This window comes from Nomascus leucogenys, chromosome 7b, assembly GCF_006542625.1.
Source record: "Nomascus leucogenys isolate Asia chromosome 7b, Asia_NLE_v1, whole genome shotgun sequence".
Lineage (NCBI taxonomy): Eukaryota > Metazoa > Chordata > Mammalia > Primates > Hylobatidae > Nomascus > Nomascus leucogenys.
The window spans coordinates 6,156,400-6,175,654 of record NC_044387.1 but is presented as its reverse complement, the minus strand read 5'-3'; the positions used below and the strand labels follow the sequence as shown (position 1 = coordinate 6,175,654).

At 55.6% G+C, this 19,255-nt stretch overlaps 1 protein-coding gene across 3 annotated transcripts in view; it reads right to left on the bottom strand.

Moving 5' to 3' along the window:
* The window catches only part of SHISAL1 (shisa like 1), a 168,976-nt gene that overhangs the window by 28,444 nt on the left and 121,277 nt on the right, over nt 1-19,255 (bottom strand). For all 3 annotated transcript variants that reach the window (XM_030815396.1, XM_030815394.1, XM_030815395.1), the window contains exon 4: nt 14,572-14,889. In XM_030815396.1, coding sequence (XP_030671256.1) covers nt 14,572-14,889 — 318 coding nt within the window. The remainder of the gene's footprint in view (nt 1-14,571; nt 14,890-19,255) is intronic.

Genomic DNA, 19,255 nt, shown 5'->3' with positions numbered 1-19,255 from the left:
CAGCAGATCCTGGGATACAACGACCCCAGAGCAGCCAGGCTGGCAACAGAACAACCTAGCACAGTATCTCCTTCTTCTTATCTGGCTAGAGAAGCTGTGAGCAAGCCCTGAGCGACCTCAAACGAGGGGTAGGTGAAGGAGGCACACTTAGCAGGGACCTCTTTCCCCACTCAGAGTGGATAAAGAGAAGAGGATAGATTTTGGGGGTTCTTCCTATGAGCGGGGTACTGAACTAGGCCCTCCCCACATCCCCTCCGATTTCATCCCCATGATCCCCTTGCCAGGTGGAGCTCATTTACTCCCTGTGCCTATATCCACATGACAGCCCAGAGAGGTGATGCAACTTGCCCAAGGACACACAGCTGGGCAGCACAGAGTCCGGTCCAAGCCCAGCCCAGGCAGCTCCAGAGCTCATTGTTCCTGCCTGCCCCCACCTGCAGCACCCAGCTATTCCTGAAGCCACAGGCCCCAGCAGACAGGGTGTGACAGCCTCAGTCCTTCAGCTCAGCTGAAGCGATCAGGTGACAAGTCCCCCTCTCCCCCATCTCCCTCTGGGGCACCTTAGAAGCTACAGGAAGTCCAAGCTGGAGGGAGCTTAGGAGGAGCAGGCAGCGAGCACCCTCCAGCCCATGGGCGAGCCTCGGTTTCCATCATTCTGACGGGAGCCGAAATGCCCATGTTGGGAGACATTTGCCAACAAGCATCTATTCTTGGAAGGAAATATTTTAGCAGTTAAGACCAGGGTTTTAATAGCAGGGGAAATAAAGTAGAATCCATGGTTATCCCTGACCCAGGTCGATGGAGATAAATTCCTTCTCCACTCGCTCTGCCCTGCAAAGCCTGATCTGGGAGCCGGGCCTATTAAGGACCCCTGAACCAAATTGTTTTTTTGAGAACATTACTGCCACCGGCCCAACCACACTTCTCTCTGTAGGGTGATCTCGCTTCTTCCATATTACTCTCGCTGCAGCCTGGAGGGTGATTATATGGAATTCCTGTCAAATCAACATAAAGGAGCATCCTCTGAGCTGGAGGCGTATTCACGAGCCCCCAGATTCGCCTGGGCCTTTGTGGAAGTGTCTTTTTGTTAATTACTCACGCAAGCTGGCATCTTTATTTGCACAGTAGTTACTGCGTTAGGGCATTTTAATTAAGATTCCAAACTAAAGATTCCAAACTGGCTGGGTGGAGCCGTGTGGGTCTCTCCCGGGCCGGGATTATAGGAGCCACCTCCGAGGAGGGAGCTTGTAAGATGCCGGCTGCAGGTAGCACGTCCCCAGAAACAGGTGTGTCATGTTGCCAAGCCCCTAATAAGAGCAGTTTCCTTTCTCCCAACAGCTGCGCCCTGGGCCCAGAGACACAAAATCTCCATCTGAACTCCAGATAGCTGTGCTAGGTCTAGTTCATTCTAGAAGTGCGTCTTCAAAATGACTTTTCCAAAAACCTTCCCTAAGGAATAGTCACCCTTTGGCTGAAGACACTGATTTTTCCAAGCAAAGCCAGGGCAGGGTCAGAATGGATTTTCTACACATCACTGAACAGGGTTCCTTAAGAGCAGGGGCCCGGCCTTTTTCGTCTTTCTGTTCCCAGCACTTAACACGGGGCATGGCCTGCAGCCAGCCCTCAATAAATGCTTGCTGAATAAATGAGTAAATTAATCTTGTCCATACAACAAACATGGATTGTTCCACAGACAGAAAGGGACAGGGCTGGAGGCTTTGCAAAGAGGATGCCCAAAACGTTTCCTGGGACTAAAGACCCAGAGGTGTGGCACAGACCAGTCTTTCTGCCTCCTCATCTGCCCTTTCTTTGCCTGGGGAAGGGCCAGGAGCTGCAAAGGGCCGATGAATTGGCCTCCCAGGACCACCTTGCCTCTTGTCCTATCATTGCCCTGGGTGCCTGTCTGTGGGTGTCCCTGGAAACACTAGGTTGCTGTTTCATGTGCACATAAACACATTGGCTGTAATCCCAGAACTTTGGGAGGCTGAGGCAGGCGGATTGCCTGGGCTTAGGAGTTCAAGACCAGCCTGGGCAATGTAGCAAAACTCTGTCTCTACTAAAAATACAGAAAGTTAGCTGGGCGTGGTGGCACATGCTTGTAGTCCCAGCTACTCAGGAGGCTAATTCAGGAGAATTGCTTGAACCCCAGAGGCGGAGGTTGCAGTGAGCTGAGATCGCACCACTGCACTCCAGCCTGGGCAACAGAGCAAGACTGTCTCCAAAAAAACACAGAACACATTGGCTTCCCACAGTAATGTTCACAGACCACTGGAGCAAGTGAGATTGTGTGAGGAGGTAAATATACCAGCATTTGAACTGTTCTGCACAGGGGCAAGCTGGTAAACATTTAACAACCTGTTCTCCAGGGGGAGAAAACCCTGATTTGTAGCACGTGCTGTCAATTTCCCGCGTGTAAATACTGGTGCTGTTACTGAATCAAAGACAGGAAGAGATACAAGTAGCCACCACTCGATAGATTTCCACCATACAGACACAACAGATGCAAATACCCTCGCCAGCACAGATGATGGTAAACGTAGCAAAAGAACTAAGAAGTGATACATTTTCGAGGATGTATTACCTCTGTGTTTAATACAATGCATTTACCTGCACGTTTATATAATTTGCAATAGTGGTTGTGTTTAACAACAGGCTCCCCAAATTCCTACAACCTAAAATTCTCTTGAGCCATGTGATGCCGCCCCATCTCATGCTGGATATGTTTACTTGTTCGTTTTAATGTGAATTAGGAAAAATTCAACTCTTAAACCAGCTATGGTATTGCTTCGAGCAAATCTGAGTTTTCTACAAACATGACTTGATTTCAAGTCAATTAAAAATGTATTAAGTAAACAGAATGAGGGATGTACACAGACAAGAACACCAAGGAACTGAAACGTGGGGGATGAATGTTGCTTTATGAAAATGGCTTCAAACCTCAACTGTCTTGGGGGTGCAGTAAAATAAATGGGCAACTCACAAGAGAGGAAATACAATTAATTAAAAAATGAAAGGACAGGTGTTTTATCTCAAAAACCATCAAAGAAATGCAAACAGGCTGGGCGTGGTGGCTCATGCCTGTAGTTCCAGCACTTTGGGAGGCCGAGGAAGGTGGATTGCTTGAGGTCAGGAGTTCGAGACCAGCCTGGCTGACACAGTGAACCTCCCGCCCTCCCCCCCACCCTGTCTCCACTAAAAATATGAAAATTAGCCAGATATGGTGGTGGGTGTCTGTAATCCCAGCTACTCGGGAAGCCAAGGCAGGAGAATCACTTGAACCTGGGAGGAGGAGGGAGGCTGCAGTGAGCCAAGATCGCGCCACTGCACTCCAGCCTGGGCAATAGAATGAGACTCCATCTCAAGAAATGCAAACCGTATAGAAATGGGGCACCCCATGCTGGAGAGGGTGCCCCCAAATCCAGTGCCCTCAAAAGCTGCCTCACTGCACCAGCCCTTTGGGAATGAGGCTGGCGCTGGAATCGAGACCCATAAAACTGTCACCCCCCTGGACTCAGGATTCTCCCTGCCTGGCATCTATCTGGAGGAAATCATTCCAGAAAGGGAAAGGCCACAAACTCACAAAGGTATCTGCTGTTTTCTGGAGTATGTCTCCTCCTCCTGCCCCCAGGGGAGCTGGGATTGGTGTTATTTGTCATCGTATTAATAAAAAAATTATATGCTGTATAAACGCCCTGCTGTAGGGAAATGATTGCATGGATCCCACACATGGAATCCGGACAACTGGGTGGCCGCTGAAATGGCATTTCGAAAGGTCGGGTAAAATTGCCGGGTCATCGCTGATTCAATAGGAGAATAAAATCAGAAGGCACATCATTATTAGAGGCGCGCAAAAGCAGGTGTGCATTAGAAGGGAGAAAAATGCAAAGCAGTTGTAGCTGCGTGTGAGCGGGATCCTGAGCGGCTTTTCTTTTCCTATTTTTTACTCCTCAAATAATAGTCGCAATAATCATCACAGTTAGCACTTCCTGAGGCATCTGCCACAGGCCGGGCTCTGTTCCAGTCCTAACAATGGTCTCACAACCTAAGGCCACTTGTGTCCATTGTACTGACGGGAACACTGAGGCTCAGGGGACCTACCGGCTTACCTGCAGTCACCCACTGGCCCGTAGACAGGAACTGAACTCAGCTCTGATTCGAAGACTATGCAGTTCACCCCTCTGCGGGGTTGCTAGAGTACAACTAGGAGGTTTTCGAAGTAAACTTGTATTAAAACTAAGCGTGGGTGTTGCGTTTTTACCTTCTGTTCCGCCGGGCCCTCCTCTGGTGGGGAGTGGTTTGCAGAGGGAGGTGGGGAGCTGCCAGGTGGAAGAGATGAGTACACCTGCCGCCTCCGGAAAAGATTTCCAGGGCTGGGAAAGACCTTCACAAATGGTGCAGGGGAAAAGACAAACCCTGAAAGCAAACAAAACCAACCACGCACCCCAACCGAGCACACACCAAGCTGGCACCATCACCTCATTTAAACCCCTGCCTGGCAGCCCGCGTAGGGGCCGATGGCGGATCAGAAGCCAGGCTGAGTTTCGGGAGGCGCCTGGGCCCAGACCCGAGAGGACTTGTTTCACTGACACCTGTGGGCCAGAGAGATCTCAGGTGCTTTGGGGGACCCCTGAGGTCCTGCCTGGGGGATGGGTGAGACCTACCTTGCACAGAGAATCCACAACCATAAGGCAGCTATGCAGCCAGCACGGGGTGGCATTATCTCAGGGTTAGCTCTCACAGGGAGCAAAGTAAAGGCGGAGACGTTGCTCTTCCCAGTACAAGGATGTACTGGGAGTCCACCAGACCTGGGTTCCAATTCCGGCTCAGCTGCCGCGCAGTTCCCAGGAATCTCTCTCCGAGCCTTGGTGTCTCCTTCATAAAACGAGGCTCGGGATGGCCAAGCTTCAGTGCAGCTGGGGAGGCTAAATGGCACAATTTGCTGCAGCTGCGTAGCTCAGTAAGTCCTCAATAAATGGGAGCTACTGTTACTAACAGTAATAATGCAGTTCATTGATTGGACACTGTCCAGGTGCCTTTTATGTGCAAGGCACGGGGCAGGAAGATTCATTCATGCCACACGGATGTATTGAGCACCTACTATGGGTCAGGCCCTGCTCTATGTGCTGGGGTCACAGATGAGCACAAGAAACGCCAATCCCAACTCTTCTGGGGTTTCCATCCAGTGGAGGAGACAGGCACAAAGCCACAAAGCAAACGTGATGTCAGGCAGCGACGCACATAATGAGGCAGCTGAAGGAGGACAAAGGGACAGAGTGACGGGGGGAGGTGGCTGCTTCTATTTTGTAAACCTTGGCCAGGGAAGGCCCCCCTGATCGGGTGACTCTGAGCAGGGGCTGTGGAAGGGAGGAGTGAGCCCTGCTGGGACCCAGGAGGGGAGAGGTCTGGGTGGAGGGAACAGCAGCAGGACTGGTGTGGCTGCAGCAAGCGCCAGTGTGGTGAGATGAGGACAGAGGGACAGTGGGGTGGGGTGGAGTCAGATCATATTGTTGGCCAAGGAAAGCATTTTGATTCCTAAGTGTGAAGGAGGCCATCGGCGCGTCTTTACTTAATGTTTTTAAAAGATCACCCTGCTGCTGTCGGGGACAAAGGCTGGTGTCAGGGAGACAAGCAGAGGTGGCTGCCTCCATCCTGGCCAGAAAAGATGGACAAGGAGGGCTGATCTCAGTGGAGGGGTGGGTGTGGGGCGGATTCTGGCTTCATTTTCAAGGTATTGCTGATGGAACACGTGAAGCAGGAAAGAAAGGGAGGAGCCAAGGAGATGGTGGGAGGCAGCGGGGACGTGGATGTGCCGGTCCCCCACGTCTATGGGACATCCAAGAGCTGCCCTTGAAGACTAGGCTCTGCAATGACCAGCAGATCTGGATTCAGCGGAGAGAGACCAGGGAGAAAGACCGGGAGGTGGACAAGATTGGAACTGTGGGTCTGGGTGGGGTCCCCAGGGGATGGGTGGAGATGAGAGAGAAGTTAAAGGGAGGAGCCCTTGTGTCTAAGATCAGGGAGATGAGGATTGAGCTGCAAAGAGGAGCAAGAAGGGCAGCCATGAGGGGCCAGGAGCCAGGACCCTGCGGTGCAGAGAACCCGGGGCTCCCCGGTTCCCCTCAGTCCCTCCCTCCTCCAAGGCTCTCTCTGCCAGGATCCCTTTCCCCACTTTGGCAAACTCCTATTCATCCACTGAAACCCTTTCTTTGTGTTAGGTGCTCCTCCCCTGGCTGACTAGTGCTTAGTCCGGTGGACTGTGAATCCTGGGACAGCTGAGCACTGTCTTGGACAGAGCCGTGAACAGTGGGGAAGGCTCACGGACGTGATGCCGGGAGAGGGATCCGAGCATTTGCAGAGCAGCTGCTCTGTGCCAGGGCCTTTCCGCGTTTCCTCTCATTTAAGCAGACAGCACCTGAGAGGCCAGTCCTGTCACCCACTGTCCTGGTGAGGATCAGCAAGCTGCCTGCTGGAGGCCCTCCGGGTACCTCAAAACAGGGGAGCTGGAATTTGAACCCAGTTCTGTTTGCCTCCAAGAGCCTTTGCTCCTAACCCAACTACTCTGCCTCCAAACAAAACAAAAAAGCTTCATGGCAGGCGGGGCTATTCAAACAGAGGCCAGCTTCCTGGAGGGTGAGTGAGTGCTGGATCGTTGGGCCGCACCTCCTAGGCAGGGATGTGGAGGGGATCCCTATGGCAGGTTCCAGGCAGTGCTGGAGAGCTGGAAACCCTCTCTCCCTGGAGGCCGAAGGACCCTGGGCGTGAGACAGAGGCGTGCTCACAGAGGCTAAAAGAGAACCATTTCAGGGTAGAAAATTAGGAACCCCCATGGCCTGGGGCGGAAGTGGGTCACTGAGTTATGGGCCACCGCCTGCTCCTTGGACAATTAGCAGAGTCATTGCGGGGTGGTTATGAACACTTTTCCATCACACGGGAGGCTCGACGGGACATAATGTGGAATTAAAAACCCAAGACACACCATTTTACGTGCGGGATGACAACACTGCCCTGATGACTGGCCAGGCTGGAGGGACACAGAGGCCTGCAGGTGGTGGTGAGGTCACTTGGTTCCCACACTGGCAGTGTCCTTGTGATGGTTAATACTGAGTGTCAACTTGATTGGATTGAAGGATGCAAAGTATTGATCCTGGGTGTGTCTGGGAGGGTGTTGCCAAATGGGGTTCACATTTGAGTCAGTGGGCTGGGGAAGGCAGACCCACCTTCATCTGGGTGGGCACCATCTAATCAGCTGCCAGTGTGGCCGGAATATAAAGCAGGCAGAAAAATGTAAAAAGGTGAGACTGGCCTCGCCTCCCAGCCTCCATCTTTCTCCTGTGCTGGATGCTTCCTGCCCTGGAACATCGGACTCCAACCAAGTTCTTCAGCTTTAGGACTCAGACTGGCTTCCTTGCTCCTCAGCCTGCAGACAGCCTATTGTGGGACTTTGTGATCGTGTGGGTTACTACTACTTGATAAACTCCCCTTTATATAGCTCCTATTAGTTCTGGCCCTCTAGGGAACCCTGACTAACACAGTCCTCCAGCAAGCAGGGGCACCTTTATGGTGGAAAATGTAGCAGAAAAACAGAGGAAACTGCGACTGTCCCTTGGGGGAGTGCTGAGGAGGAGGAGGTAGGTATTAAGGCAGGGAAATAAAGAATAGCAACAGGACCGCAGCCCCCGGGGCGGCCTGTGCGCTGGCTCATGGCGACTGGGCCTCTCCACGCATCTTAATGCCCCCTGAACCTTTGGGGGTACAGAGAGGGGTCAAGGAGTTGTGTTCCCCAGGCGAAGGGGTGAGGAGACACTCTGCAGCTGCCACAGGGCTCCTGGTGCACCTCAGGGGCCTCCGTGGGTCGTGGTGATGTGGATCCTAGCTGGGCCACAGTCAACCACATCCAGGACGCGGCGGGAGGAGCAGCGCAGGCCTCAGCTTAAGGAGGGTTCCTAGAGGCTGGGACTGTAGCCTGCACTGTGGGGAGTCTGCACAGTTGGGCACCAGGGTGTGGGTAGGAGGAGGAGATTCCCTGCAGTCCCACTGTGTACCCTCGGGACCTCTCATCGCCATCATCATCCAGGGCAGGCTCTCATCACCATCACTGTCCAGGGCAGGCACTGAGACTCAGGGAGGGCCAGCAACTCGTCCGAGGACACACAGCAGGTGGAGTCACTGGTTCTGAGCCTTTCTGTCACCCCCCGCCTGCCGCCCATGGTATCCACCACCGCGGAGTGACACTGATGAATGGACAGCCTCCGGAGTTTTAGCCAAGCTGTCCGAACAAACGGAAAGCAGCCCAGAGAGCCAGCAAAGGAGGGAACACGTGCCTTCTCAAGCCCCAGCTGGGAAAAGACAGGAACTGGAGGGGACAGCCCAGTTTCCTGGTCCAGCTGGAACCCTCAAGGAGCTGCAACTCCATCCCCACTCAGGACATCAACTGTCTTCTGAATTCCAATCACAGAAGCCTCCTTGGTATTCGATGTTACGCCAAGGAAAGAAGATATTTGGTCATCTCCGTTTTTGGTCTCCTCATTTTCTGGAATTTCTTGGTGTTGGCTGGCACCCTCCCTGCAGAAACCACATACCAAGGACTCTGGCTGCAGAGCCGGGAAGAACACGATGCTTGGGTTTCAGCAGGAGAAGGTTCTGGGGTTGGGTGAACTCTGGGACCTCACAGGGGAGGACGAATGAGTTTTGCAAAGAGCTCGAGGAGTTCTAGGCGCAGGGAGAGTAAGGTGAGAAACGGCGGTACTGGGGCTTTGCTGGTAGGCAGTTCCTCTGCCAATGGACAGAGAGGAACTCTGGACATCACCCCGCCCCTGCTGGGCTCCTGTCTCTCGAGGTGGCCTGAGGTCCCCAGGGCCCAGGGTGACGGAGCCAACGCTGTAGAGGTGCTCAGGCTCTAATGGCCACTCTGCCCTGTCCCTGCATGCCCCACAGGCAGCATCAGCGTCTCCCAGGAACTTGCTATAAATGCAGAGTCCTAGGCCTACCCCATCATCAGGCATCAGAATTTGCAAACCCAACAAGACCCAGGGGATTTGGATGCCCCTTAAGATCCGAGATGTACACATGATCCCCTTGAGCCAAGTCGGGAATTTTTCCCTGAACTCTGACAGCCTGGGAGGGCTTGGGGGCTGGGAGGGCTGGGGCTGGGCAGCCTCCTCTCTTCCAGCCACTCCCCAGCCCCCATCCCCACCCAGGCCCCAAGACCTCAGGGCAGGTTTTGAAGGATGAATAGGAGTTTCCCAGGGAGATGTGGGACAGAGCACATTGGGAAGAGAACCGAGTCAAAAGCAAGGAGGTGTGAATCTGCGAGGGATTTGAGGGGTCAAGGGTGGGTTGGAGGCATGGGCAGTGAGGTGGGGGGAGGCTCTGAGATAGGCAGGGGCCAGGTGGCAGTCAGCTCAGGATCTGACATGGGCTGGGGAGACCCTGGCTCAAACCCATGGATCTACTGTGTGGCCTTGGGCAAGTCACTGACCCTCCCTGGGCCCAAGTTCACTCATCCGTACAAGGCGATGAGGCATCCTGCTGAGCCCAGTCACCAGGGTGGGAGTTACAAGAGTCCATGGAAATACCAAGGGGGGCAGTGTCTAAAGTCAAGCACTAACGGTGGTTCCCAGCACTCTCTGCTGGGCCCTGCGGGTCTTACAGGGTGTTGAACAGCAGCCTGAGGCTTCAGGAGGGGCCGCTCAGGTGGGGAGGCGGAGTCAGGCCACCAAGGGCTAGGCAGCAGGCTAGGAGGCAGCCGAGGCCCTCTCTCAGAGATGGGAATGTGGATGCATGGGGGAGGGAGGGAGGTGGGGACAATGGGGAGTGGAGCTTGGGGTCCCAGGATGGTGTCAGCCCCTCATCAGGTCCTCACAACTGCACTGCGAGGCCAGGCTTGCCCAATTTACAGATGGGGACACTGAGGCTCAGGCAGGGGAGGCTCGGGGCGGGCAGGTTGTGCGGCGCTGGCGGGGCCAGGTGGGTGTGTCTGACTGGGAGCCGCTGCCTGTGCCCTGGATTTGAGACAGCAACAATAATGACCATCACAACCATGACAGCAGCACCTCCCAGGACCCAGGCCACAGCTGCAGTGATGATGACAGCACAGCACATGGCAAGAATGGGGTGACGTCCTCGGGCCCGGCTTAACCCCGGGGGCACAGCAGCTCCCCTTGGTGCCCCCTTCACTGCTTGCTCCTTCAGGCTGAGGTGGGCCCTGGCTGTGCAGAAGTGAGACCTGGGCTGTCAGGGTGAGGGGACCAGGGCCTGCCGCCTGAGGTGAGAGAGCGCTCAGCCCAGACCCTGTCCCAGACCCCCAATGCTGATGCTCCTGCTGGATCCCTTGCATGGGATTTGCTGAGCAGCTATTATGTGCTGTCGGGCTGAGGTTCTGGTAGGGGGAGCTGCACATCATTGCACAACTGACAAGGGTAGGGAGTCCGGCAGGAGGACGGAAGTCCAGATAGTGAGGTCAGGTCGGAGATTGGAGGGCCTGGCCGGGCTGAATACAGGTGGGAGTGTGTGTGTGTGTGTGTGAGTGTGTGTGTGTGTGTGTGTGTGTGTGTGTGTAGGGGGTAGTGCTGCCTCCTGCCGCGCTGTGAACTGAGTGTGCAACTGTGCAAGGAGGGCCAAGGTGCTTGGAGAGGCTCTCTACGCCTGGGAGGAAAACCTCGCACCTCCACGGTGCGAAGGAGACACTGTTAGGTGACGAAGGCGCCTTGTCGCAGGTGCTGCATCCCTGGGCTGCCTGCTGGGTCACGCTGGGCTCTGGGCCCTCAGGGGTTGTCCTGACTATTTTCAGGAGGAAATGACGGGCAGAGTCTTGGGGTCACCAGAGAAGACAGAGTCCAGAGAATCTGAGCAAGAAACTTCGCAGTCTGAGTTCAGTATCTACTAAGTGGAGGGAAAGCCCCACTTCTCCATGAAATTAAATGAAGGCAGCTGAGCATTGTGACCATTGCACCCCTCCCGATCCCCCTGCTGGCTCCTAACTCAGTTATAAATCCCACGGGCGGGGGATGCCACAACGCCCCACCTGCCTGGCCATGCGATTTGGCAGCACTTGGATTTTGCCCGGCCAGCTGGCAGCAAAATCACATTTCTTGTGATTGATGGAGTGCGTGTCTGTGGGGACCAAGAGGTGGGGGCTGTGTGGGGCTGAGCCACTGCCACCACGGCCTTCAATACTGCTGTTCAGCGGTGGCCTGGGGGCTGCCTCGGGCCCCTCACCCACCAAACCCAAGGGGTTTCTGAGAGGGGAGGCTGTGCTGGCCTCCACTGGGGAGCCGAGGGCCTTGAGGCTGGGCCCAGCAGTCACCCAGCTTACTCCTCTGCCCCAGCTGTGGGAGCTGCTCCCCGCCCACCACAGGCCCTCCCGCTGCAGCAGCCAGGGTGGGAGCCAGGGCCAGGGAACTCCTGGGCACTGGGGCAGTCCTGGCCCCCAGCACAGCTGCCCCTTGCCTTCACCTCCCCTGGCATCACCTGACTGCCCTGTCCTGGCAGTGCCTTGGCCTCCTGCCTCTGTCCCCCCTGTGGTGGTCCTTGACCCACTGCTTGGGTCCCACTAAGCCTCCCCAGAAGTGGCTGAGCCTCATTAGCAGACTCCAGGAGCTCAGGTGATGGGGGTGTGTCTGCAGCTGTCTTCCTCCTGCTGCCCCTGCACGGGGAGCCCCGAGGAGCTGGGGAAGCTGGATTCATTTGCAGGAGAAAGAGCTGGGGTGGGCAGGGGAGAAAGAGAGAGAAGCCACAGTGGCTGGGCTCACAGAAGACTTCTGAAGGTGAAAGCAGAAGTGAAGAGAGATTTTGGGGAGCAGCGGCACTCAGCAGGAGGCTCCTGAGAGGGCTGTGAGGGGAAGAGAAGCCTTTCCAGGAGCTGATGAGCGTTCAAGAACCTCCCTGGCCCACAGTCCTTGCCTGGACATTCTCCGGTGTGACTGCGGAGGGCCGCAGAGGGTGCTTGTAATGCCTGTTTGGGTGCCAAGTGGTGTTTCATTGACTGGGACACCACATGGAGGCTGGGCCACCCGGGGCCAGAGACCTAGTCGGGTTACAGTCAGAGCTATGATGCTGGAGATGTCCTGGGTCACACAGCCGGGAGGACCTTGGAGTGGCAGAAAAGGAGGCTCCTCCCTAATCTCCAAATCAAATCCCCTCTCACTCTGGTTCCTCAATTGGCAAAACTGGAACCCAAAAGGGAAGCTCCTCACCCAGAGTCACGCTACGTATCAAAGAGCAGAGCGGGAGTGGGACGGTGCCCGTGAATCCAGCCAGGGACTGGCTATTCCCTTATCCTGCACCACACCCTTGTGGGTTCTGACAACCTTTTTTCACGCTCACATGGTGATGGGAACACCTTCCTGAGCCTGCACTCCGGACAGTCAGGAAAGATGAGGAGCCTCTGAGCTCCAAAAGGAAACGTGTCCCACCTGGACCTGGGGCTCAGCCACCCACTCAGGCTCCATGCACAATCCCTGCAGGCTTGGCAAGCTCTCTGCATCCTGATGGCATAGCACAGTGCCTGGCACACAGCAGGCGCACAATGTCTGCTTGTTGGGGAAAAGCAATATGGAACAGGGGTAGGGTGGGAACTGCTGCTGAGACAGGCAAAAACGTTCTGGGCAGGATGAGATGGGGGAGCTGTTAGCAGCAAGCACAGTAACGTAGGAAATGGAAGACCTTGAGGCCGGGGCAGGAAAACAGCCCCCAGGTGCTGAGTGCAGGGTGCTCATGACATCCTCCATCCTCCTGGCAAGTGTTCGGGGAGGTGTGAGCTATTTATTCCAAACGCATGTGCATGCAAAAGGTGCGGGAGTGGGGGAGGACCACCGTTTTAAAGGGAAGATTCTCAGCTATCAAAAAGCTTGGCTCTTATAGACATTTCCCAGTGCCTCCCGAGCTGTAGTGCCTATGAGCATCACCCTCAGAGATGCCTGGTCAGTAGGCTCTGGGTCTTTAGTTTAACAAACCCTCTAGGTGTGTCTGTTGCAAGAGATCCACACTTCAGAACCCCCCACTATTGGGTCCTGCCAACAGACGTTTTATTGTCTGTAGCTCTCTGGAGTCCCCACTGCTCAAGGGTGGAGGCTGGCTTCTTCTCTACCCATCACCTCCACATCCCCCAGAGCCTGGCACAAGCCCCTGCACAAGGACCCACTCTGCCAGCATTTGTCAAAGCGAGCCACACAGGGCTGTGTCTTTGTCTCCTGTGTGATGGATGGCGTCATTATTCGATCGATAAGCACAAGCTGATTTATGCATATCTTATTAATTATTTAATAATAATTGAAAAGGTCACTACCTGCTAGCTATGTGAACGATCACTAACTCGTTTCGTTGCTGCCTCCAAAGAGGAGGCAGCAAGGATTAACTGAGGACCTACTATGTGCCAGGTAGGTACACACTTAACCTTTGGGAGGGGGCAGTCTTACCCGCTCCTCCTTCACGAGGATCGGAAGGTTAAGAGGGGTGAAATCTCATGCCCGAAGTCAAGGGGCAGGTAAATGGCAGAGCCGGGACTCAGACCCAGGTTAGGTTACCTGCAAAGCCCCTGGACGTGAACCCAGGGGTCACTGTGTGGCAAACTCCTGCACTCCTCCAGCGGGGGGGCTCTGGGATGGATCTTGCAGCCTGGGCTTGGTATCATGATGTCCCTGGATGATGTGCCCTGAGCCCTGTGTGCCCATGGCTGCAGTTCAGCCCCCATAGAGCATCTGAACCTCTCACTCTAGCCCTTGACCTGGGAATCGACCCTCAGTCTGGCTCCTGTCCTTGGTGCTAGCCAGCCTCCCAGGGAGTTCCTGCTCCAAATGCACAGACCCTGCCTCTCCCCTTTCAACTCTAGATGCTGCACTACCTAGGGCCACCTGGGGTTAGGTCAGGCCCATCCCCACCATACTGGAGCTGGGCGGAAATGGGAATTGCAGTAGACAAGCTCAGATCTGAACATAACCGTGGGGCAGCCACTCCACAAGACCAACCCTTGAGATGCCACCTCTCTGCCTGCCTGCCTGCCTGCCTGCCTGCCTGCCTGCCTGCCTGCCTGCCTCCCTCCCTCCCTCCCTTCCTCCCTTCCTTCCTTCCTTCCGTCCTTCCTTCATGAACAGCCTGCCTGAGTCAGAACTGGTACCCCTCATGCCACACAGGGCATGTGCATATAAGGAACCAAGTAACATTTGTATTTTCTAACCTCATGCTGAAAAATCTGGCTGGACAGACTGATTTGCTTCCTTTGGCCACATTTACAACTCAGAAAGCCATCCGGTTTTCCCCTTTGCCTTGGCAGCCGGGAAACCCAAAACTCCACCTAATGTTTAGTGGTTAGATCTCTGACACTGGGCTCTAAGCGCAGTGAGCTTGCCAGCTTTGCCTCTAAGCTCTGTTTCCACCTCTCATTTTGACTTTCCTGTCCAGGCATGTGTTGTAGGCTACCCATGACAGTTTGAAATTTTTCTTGGCAAACAACAAGATTAGCAAACAATCAGGTAACCAATGAGCCAAACACTATAGCGAGAAAGATGGCGTATTCTCCAAGCTCTCCAAAGACAATGACCCAAATCAGCCTGGGTCTCAATTGTAGCCACTCACCAGGCAGACGAACTCTGGAAGGTCATCAGCGGTGGGCTGTGAGTATCTCCCCGCAGCGTGTGCACGGCCTGCGGGGCTTGTGGCAGCGGGCCTGGGGGAGGCTGCGGCTGTGGGGCCTGCTGACCCGGCCGAGGGGCCCGAGCAGGATTCCCCCACCGCCGGGGGTCCTGTTTCATCCATCGTCCTTGGATGCCCCACCGTGCCAGGTAGACCTTGCAGATGTCGTAGTTCATTGCCGAGTAATACAAAAGGTCCAGAACCAGCAGCATCAACACGAAAAAGCCATAGATCCACACTCCTAACAAGGCGGTGTAATTGCTGTGAACAAACAGAGAGGGAGTGAGCAAGGAGAGCGGAGCAGCCCAGCTCAGGCCGGCTTCATCAGTGGGGCTGATTAGAGAATGTGTCCTGGGGCTATGTTGGGGTCCCCGGGAGGAGGGTACTGAGCCCCTCTGGAGGGCGGGGCCTTGGCTCCCTCTCCTCTGCCTGCCTGTTTGCCTCCTTCCCCGGAATCCACTGCCCTGGGCCTGGTCCCCACCTGAGCATCCTCCAGGACCCTGAGTCCTTGGGCTGGGATCCCTGCGGGTCCCACAGAGTCAGGCACTTTGGGGGGAATTCTGAACTGGCATCTGGGGCTCCCAGGACATGGCAGCCTCTTCCTTTACCTGGTGCTGTTTTGATCTGCCCTCTCCCTCCTTCCTGCAGGTGCCCCTGCTCACCAACCCCCACCCCACCTTTGCCTACGTTGTTCCTGGCACCCAGGATGCTCTCACTGCCTCACCCCTGCTGTGAGGATGGAGGTCCCCCCATCCTGCTGGACCAAGGGCAGAGGCATCAGGTTCTGCCCTCTAGACCCCCTCTCAGCCTCTCCCAGGGGTCCTCTTCACTCAACACGACCAGGCTGTGCACGGCTAGGGGTGTCCGGGCCCCATGACCTCACTTCTCTTATTCATTTGCCCAACATTTCCCCACCGAGGGCTGCTCTGCCTTGCTCAGGCAGAAGTGGCCAAAGTTGCGGGAGGGTTTGGAAGCCCGCTATGAAGCCTGGCTCTCCCGGTGTCAGCTGACACCACTGCACAGAGGGTCTGCGCTCGGGCACCCGGCCTTTGCACAGGCCGTGCCTTCTTTCCCTGCCCCCTTCCTCCCCTGCCTACCTCCCACCGGCCCTTTGTCGAAGATCATTTCCTCCAGGAAGCCTTCCGGACACCCTGACCCTCCTACACAGCTGGGTCAAGCCTGTCTTCTGGCCCACAGCCCTGAGTTCCCCTCAAACCCAGCCCCTGTCACCCAGAGCCACATCTGTCTCCCACTCCCTTCCCCAGGGCCAGGGTCCAAGTCTCCCCGACCTGTGCCCAGGGTGGACGGTGTCCAGGGCTTGCCACTGCAGCTGGGGCTGCTGAGCCCTAACAGTGCGTGCCAGGGGCTGGGGCTGCCTGAAGCCACCAATCTATTAATCGCTCCGGCGCCGCCTCCGTCTGCTCCCTGCTGCAGGCATGTGTTTGGGTGGGTGTGTGCTTCTGGTGTCGAGAAGGCGTGAACGGAGCCAGTGTCCGGCCTGCACACGCTGCCGCTGCACATCCCCAGGGAGAGACTCACCTCGCTCTCGCCCAGACGGGGGTCTCAGGGGCAGCAGATCCTTTAAGACCCTGTTTGAGGCTAGGGGAAGGGGCCAGCCCGGAGCCTGAGACCTGGTTCTAATTATTCCTCTGCCTGGTTTGCTGTGTGGCCTGGGAAAACCCTTGCCTGTCTCTGGGCCTGGAGGAGATGAGCATGAGGCCTCTCCCAGTCTCAACTTCCAGGCTCCAGATCTTCCCAGGCTTATGTCAGCCCCGGCGCCAGCAGCGGCCTCTGTAGGAAGATGGGGGCTGCTTCCCTTGGACTCCTCCGGCCCCGACCAGGGCTGAGCGCAGGGCTAGGGGCGCTTGCTTTCACTCTCTGCCTAGAATGCCTTCCCTCCTCTCACTTGGCCAAGTTCTTGGCCTGAAGATGCTGCTCGGGTGCCTGGGAGCCCCTGGCTGGGAGGCCTCTGCATGTCCTGAGCACGTCCCATGAGCAGCAGTAGGCCGGTGCTTAGGCTCTGTGGCTGTAATCCCACAGCTCCCGGTCACTGTGGGTCCTTGCTGCCTCCTTGCTCCCACCTCCCAGCCCCCACCGCCATGAAGCCTGCATCAGACTGATGGGCTCGCTCATGCTAAGGTGTAAATGACTGACAGCCAGGCCCCAGCGGCCTTATGTTAAAGAGAGTCTGTTAAAGAGAGTCTAGCTTTTCCTGGAGGCATCTGGATATGGAATTCCTTCCAGGAATTCCAGGAAAAAGAGGCCTGCGGCCCCATCCAGCATGCTGGGGCAGGTGTCCCCAGGGTAGATGTCCCCGCAGGTGTCCCCAGGGTAGATGTCCCCGCAGGTGTCCCCAGGGTAGATGTCCCCGCAGACCGAGGAGTCAGGCCTGGCTCTGGTCCCCAGGCCCTCCTGCTTTCCCCAGCACCCTCCCTCCTGCAGCCCCCACAGAATTGCTCTAAGTGCCAGGTTTCTCTTCGGTGGTTCCCATGGCAGCAGCCACGGGGGCTGAGGGAGGAGACGGGGAAAGGGGAGGCAGGGCAGCTGTGTGCAGATGCTGTCCACAGAAGGGGTCCAGGATGCCAGCTGGGGGTGTGGGTGGGCCACAGGCTGGGCCTCGAACCACCAGGCCAAGAAATAATAGTACCAGAAGTGGCAGTGGATGCTCGTTCCCCCACCTGCTTCCCATGTTAGCCCACTTAATGCTCACGCAACCACGGGAGGAAAGAGTTTTTTCATCATTGTCATCCCTGCTTTACGGATGGAAAACTGAGGCTCGGTGGAATTAAGAGACTTGCCTGAGAGCTCACAGCCATTAAGAGGCAGAACCAGTATTTGAACTCAGCAGCTGAGCTCTAGAGCTGCGCTCCAAACCACTACACCACACTGCCTTGGCTGCAGCCACCCAGGTTCTCAGGTAGAAAAGCTGCTCCAGGGGCCGGGCGCCGTGGCTCACGCCTGTAATCCCAGCACTTTGGGAGGCCGAGGCGGGCGGATCACGAGGTCAGGAGATCGAGACCATCCTGGCTAACACGGTGAAACCCCGTCTCTACTAAAAATTAAAAAAAAAAGTAGCTGGGTGTGGTGGCGGGTGCCTGTAATCCCAGCTATTCAGGAGGCTGAGGCAGGAGAATGGCGTGAATGCGGGAGGCGGAGCTTGCAGTGAGCTGAGATTGCGCCACTGCACCCCAGCCTGGGTAACAGAGCGAGACTCCGTCTCAAAAAAAAAGAAAAGAAAAGAAAAGTAAAGCTGCTCCAGCCCAATAGCTCTCTTGCCTGGAGGCCTTTGTCCATGCTGCACCTCTCTCCAGAACTCCTGCCTACCTCCTGCATACCCAGCTGGCCCTGGTACTGTGTCTTAGCCCAGATATCACCTCCTCCAGGAAGCCTTCCTTGATGCCCTGTGTCAGTCCAACCCCCTACCCTGCATTCTCAAAGCCACTGGATTTCCCAGAACACACTGTTGTCTTTGTTGTTTTGTAGGACTGTCTGCCCCTGGAGATTGGGAGGGCCCTGAGGGCAGGGTTGGGGTTCAAATTGTCTTTATGAGCCCAGCACTCAGCCTTAGGCTGTGAATACTGACACCAACACATATTGAGAGCTGAGGATGGGCTGGTGACAGTGGCCACTTTGATACTAACTTCCCTGGAGTTTATAGGCTGCATGTCTGCGCACCAGCAGCTAATAGAAACACTGGCAATTGTTATGCGCCAGTGCCCTGTGCTTCTGAATCCATGCAATGGTGCCATGAGGGAGGAGCTAGTGTTCCCATGTCACACATGAGGAAATGAGACCTAGAGAGGCAAAGTCACTTGCAAAAGGCCACATAGCTGCTGAGTGGCAGCGCTGGGAGCTGGACCCAGGTCCCTCTCTGACTTCAAGTGAGCTGATCTTGGGGGAATTCCATGGTCGAATCTAGGATAGATGTCCAAAGAGGGGTCCCCTGCACCTGCGTGGTGTGCCCGCTTGTCCTGGCCCACCCTCTACCAGGAACTGAGGGCGAGTCCCTGTCTTCCCTCCTCGGGGCATCCTGCAGATTAGTGTGTCATTGTCATCGTGTGTGTGTGTGTGTGTGTGTGTGTGTGTGTGTGTGTGTACTGCCGGGCTCCCGGCCTCTGCAGCCAGCTTGCTGGAATCGACACATGACCTGACCCCCGGCCCTCCCAGCTCATCCTCACTGTCAGGGAAGGGAGGGGCCTGCCTGCGGGGGGTGTTGCCTTTGCTGACTCACCCTTCCTTGTGAGGTGACCACCCTGGAGGTGGCAGGCAGGGACGCCCGGGCCATGGGCACCATGCTGAAACCACTCCCCTGGCCTGCCACGGCTGGCCCTCCCCATGGTCAGCCAGCTGGGAAGATTCAGGTCTTTAAAAAACTTTTGTAAATGTAATGAAAAATATGTGACCTGGAAATTAATTCCATTCAGATGCAGGGGTCTTTGTTGTGTGGGTGTGTGTTTTGTAAATGGCAGAAGATAAAAAACCAAAGGCTGTTTTATGGAGCAAGATGTGAAGGCAGCCAAAGCCGCAGATCGCAATTTTTTCAGTGTATTTTGGGATATTTACTGATTCAAATTCTTTTGGTGTTTCCCAAGCAGTAAACAAAACCTTCTCTGATGGAGGAATCTCA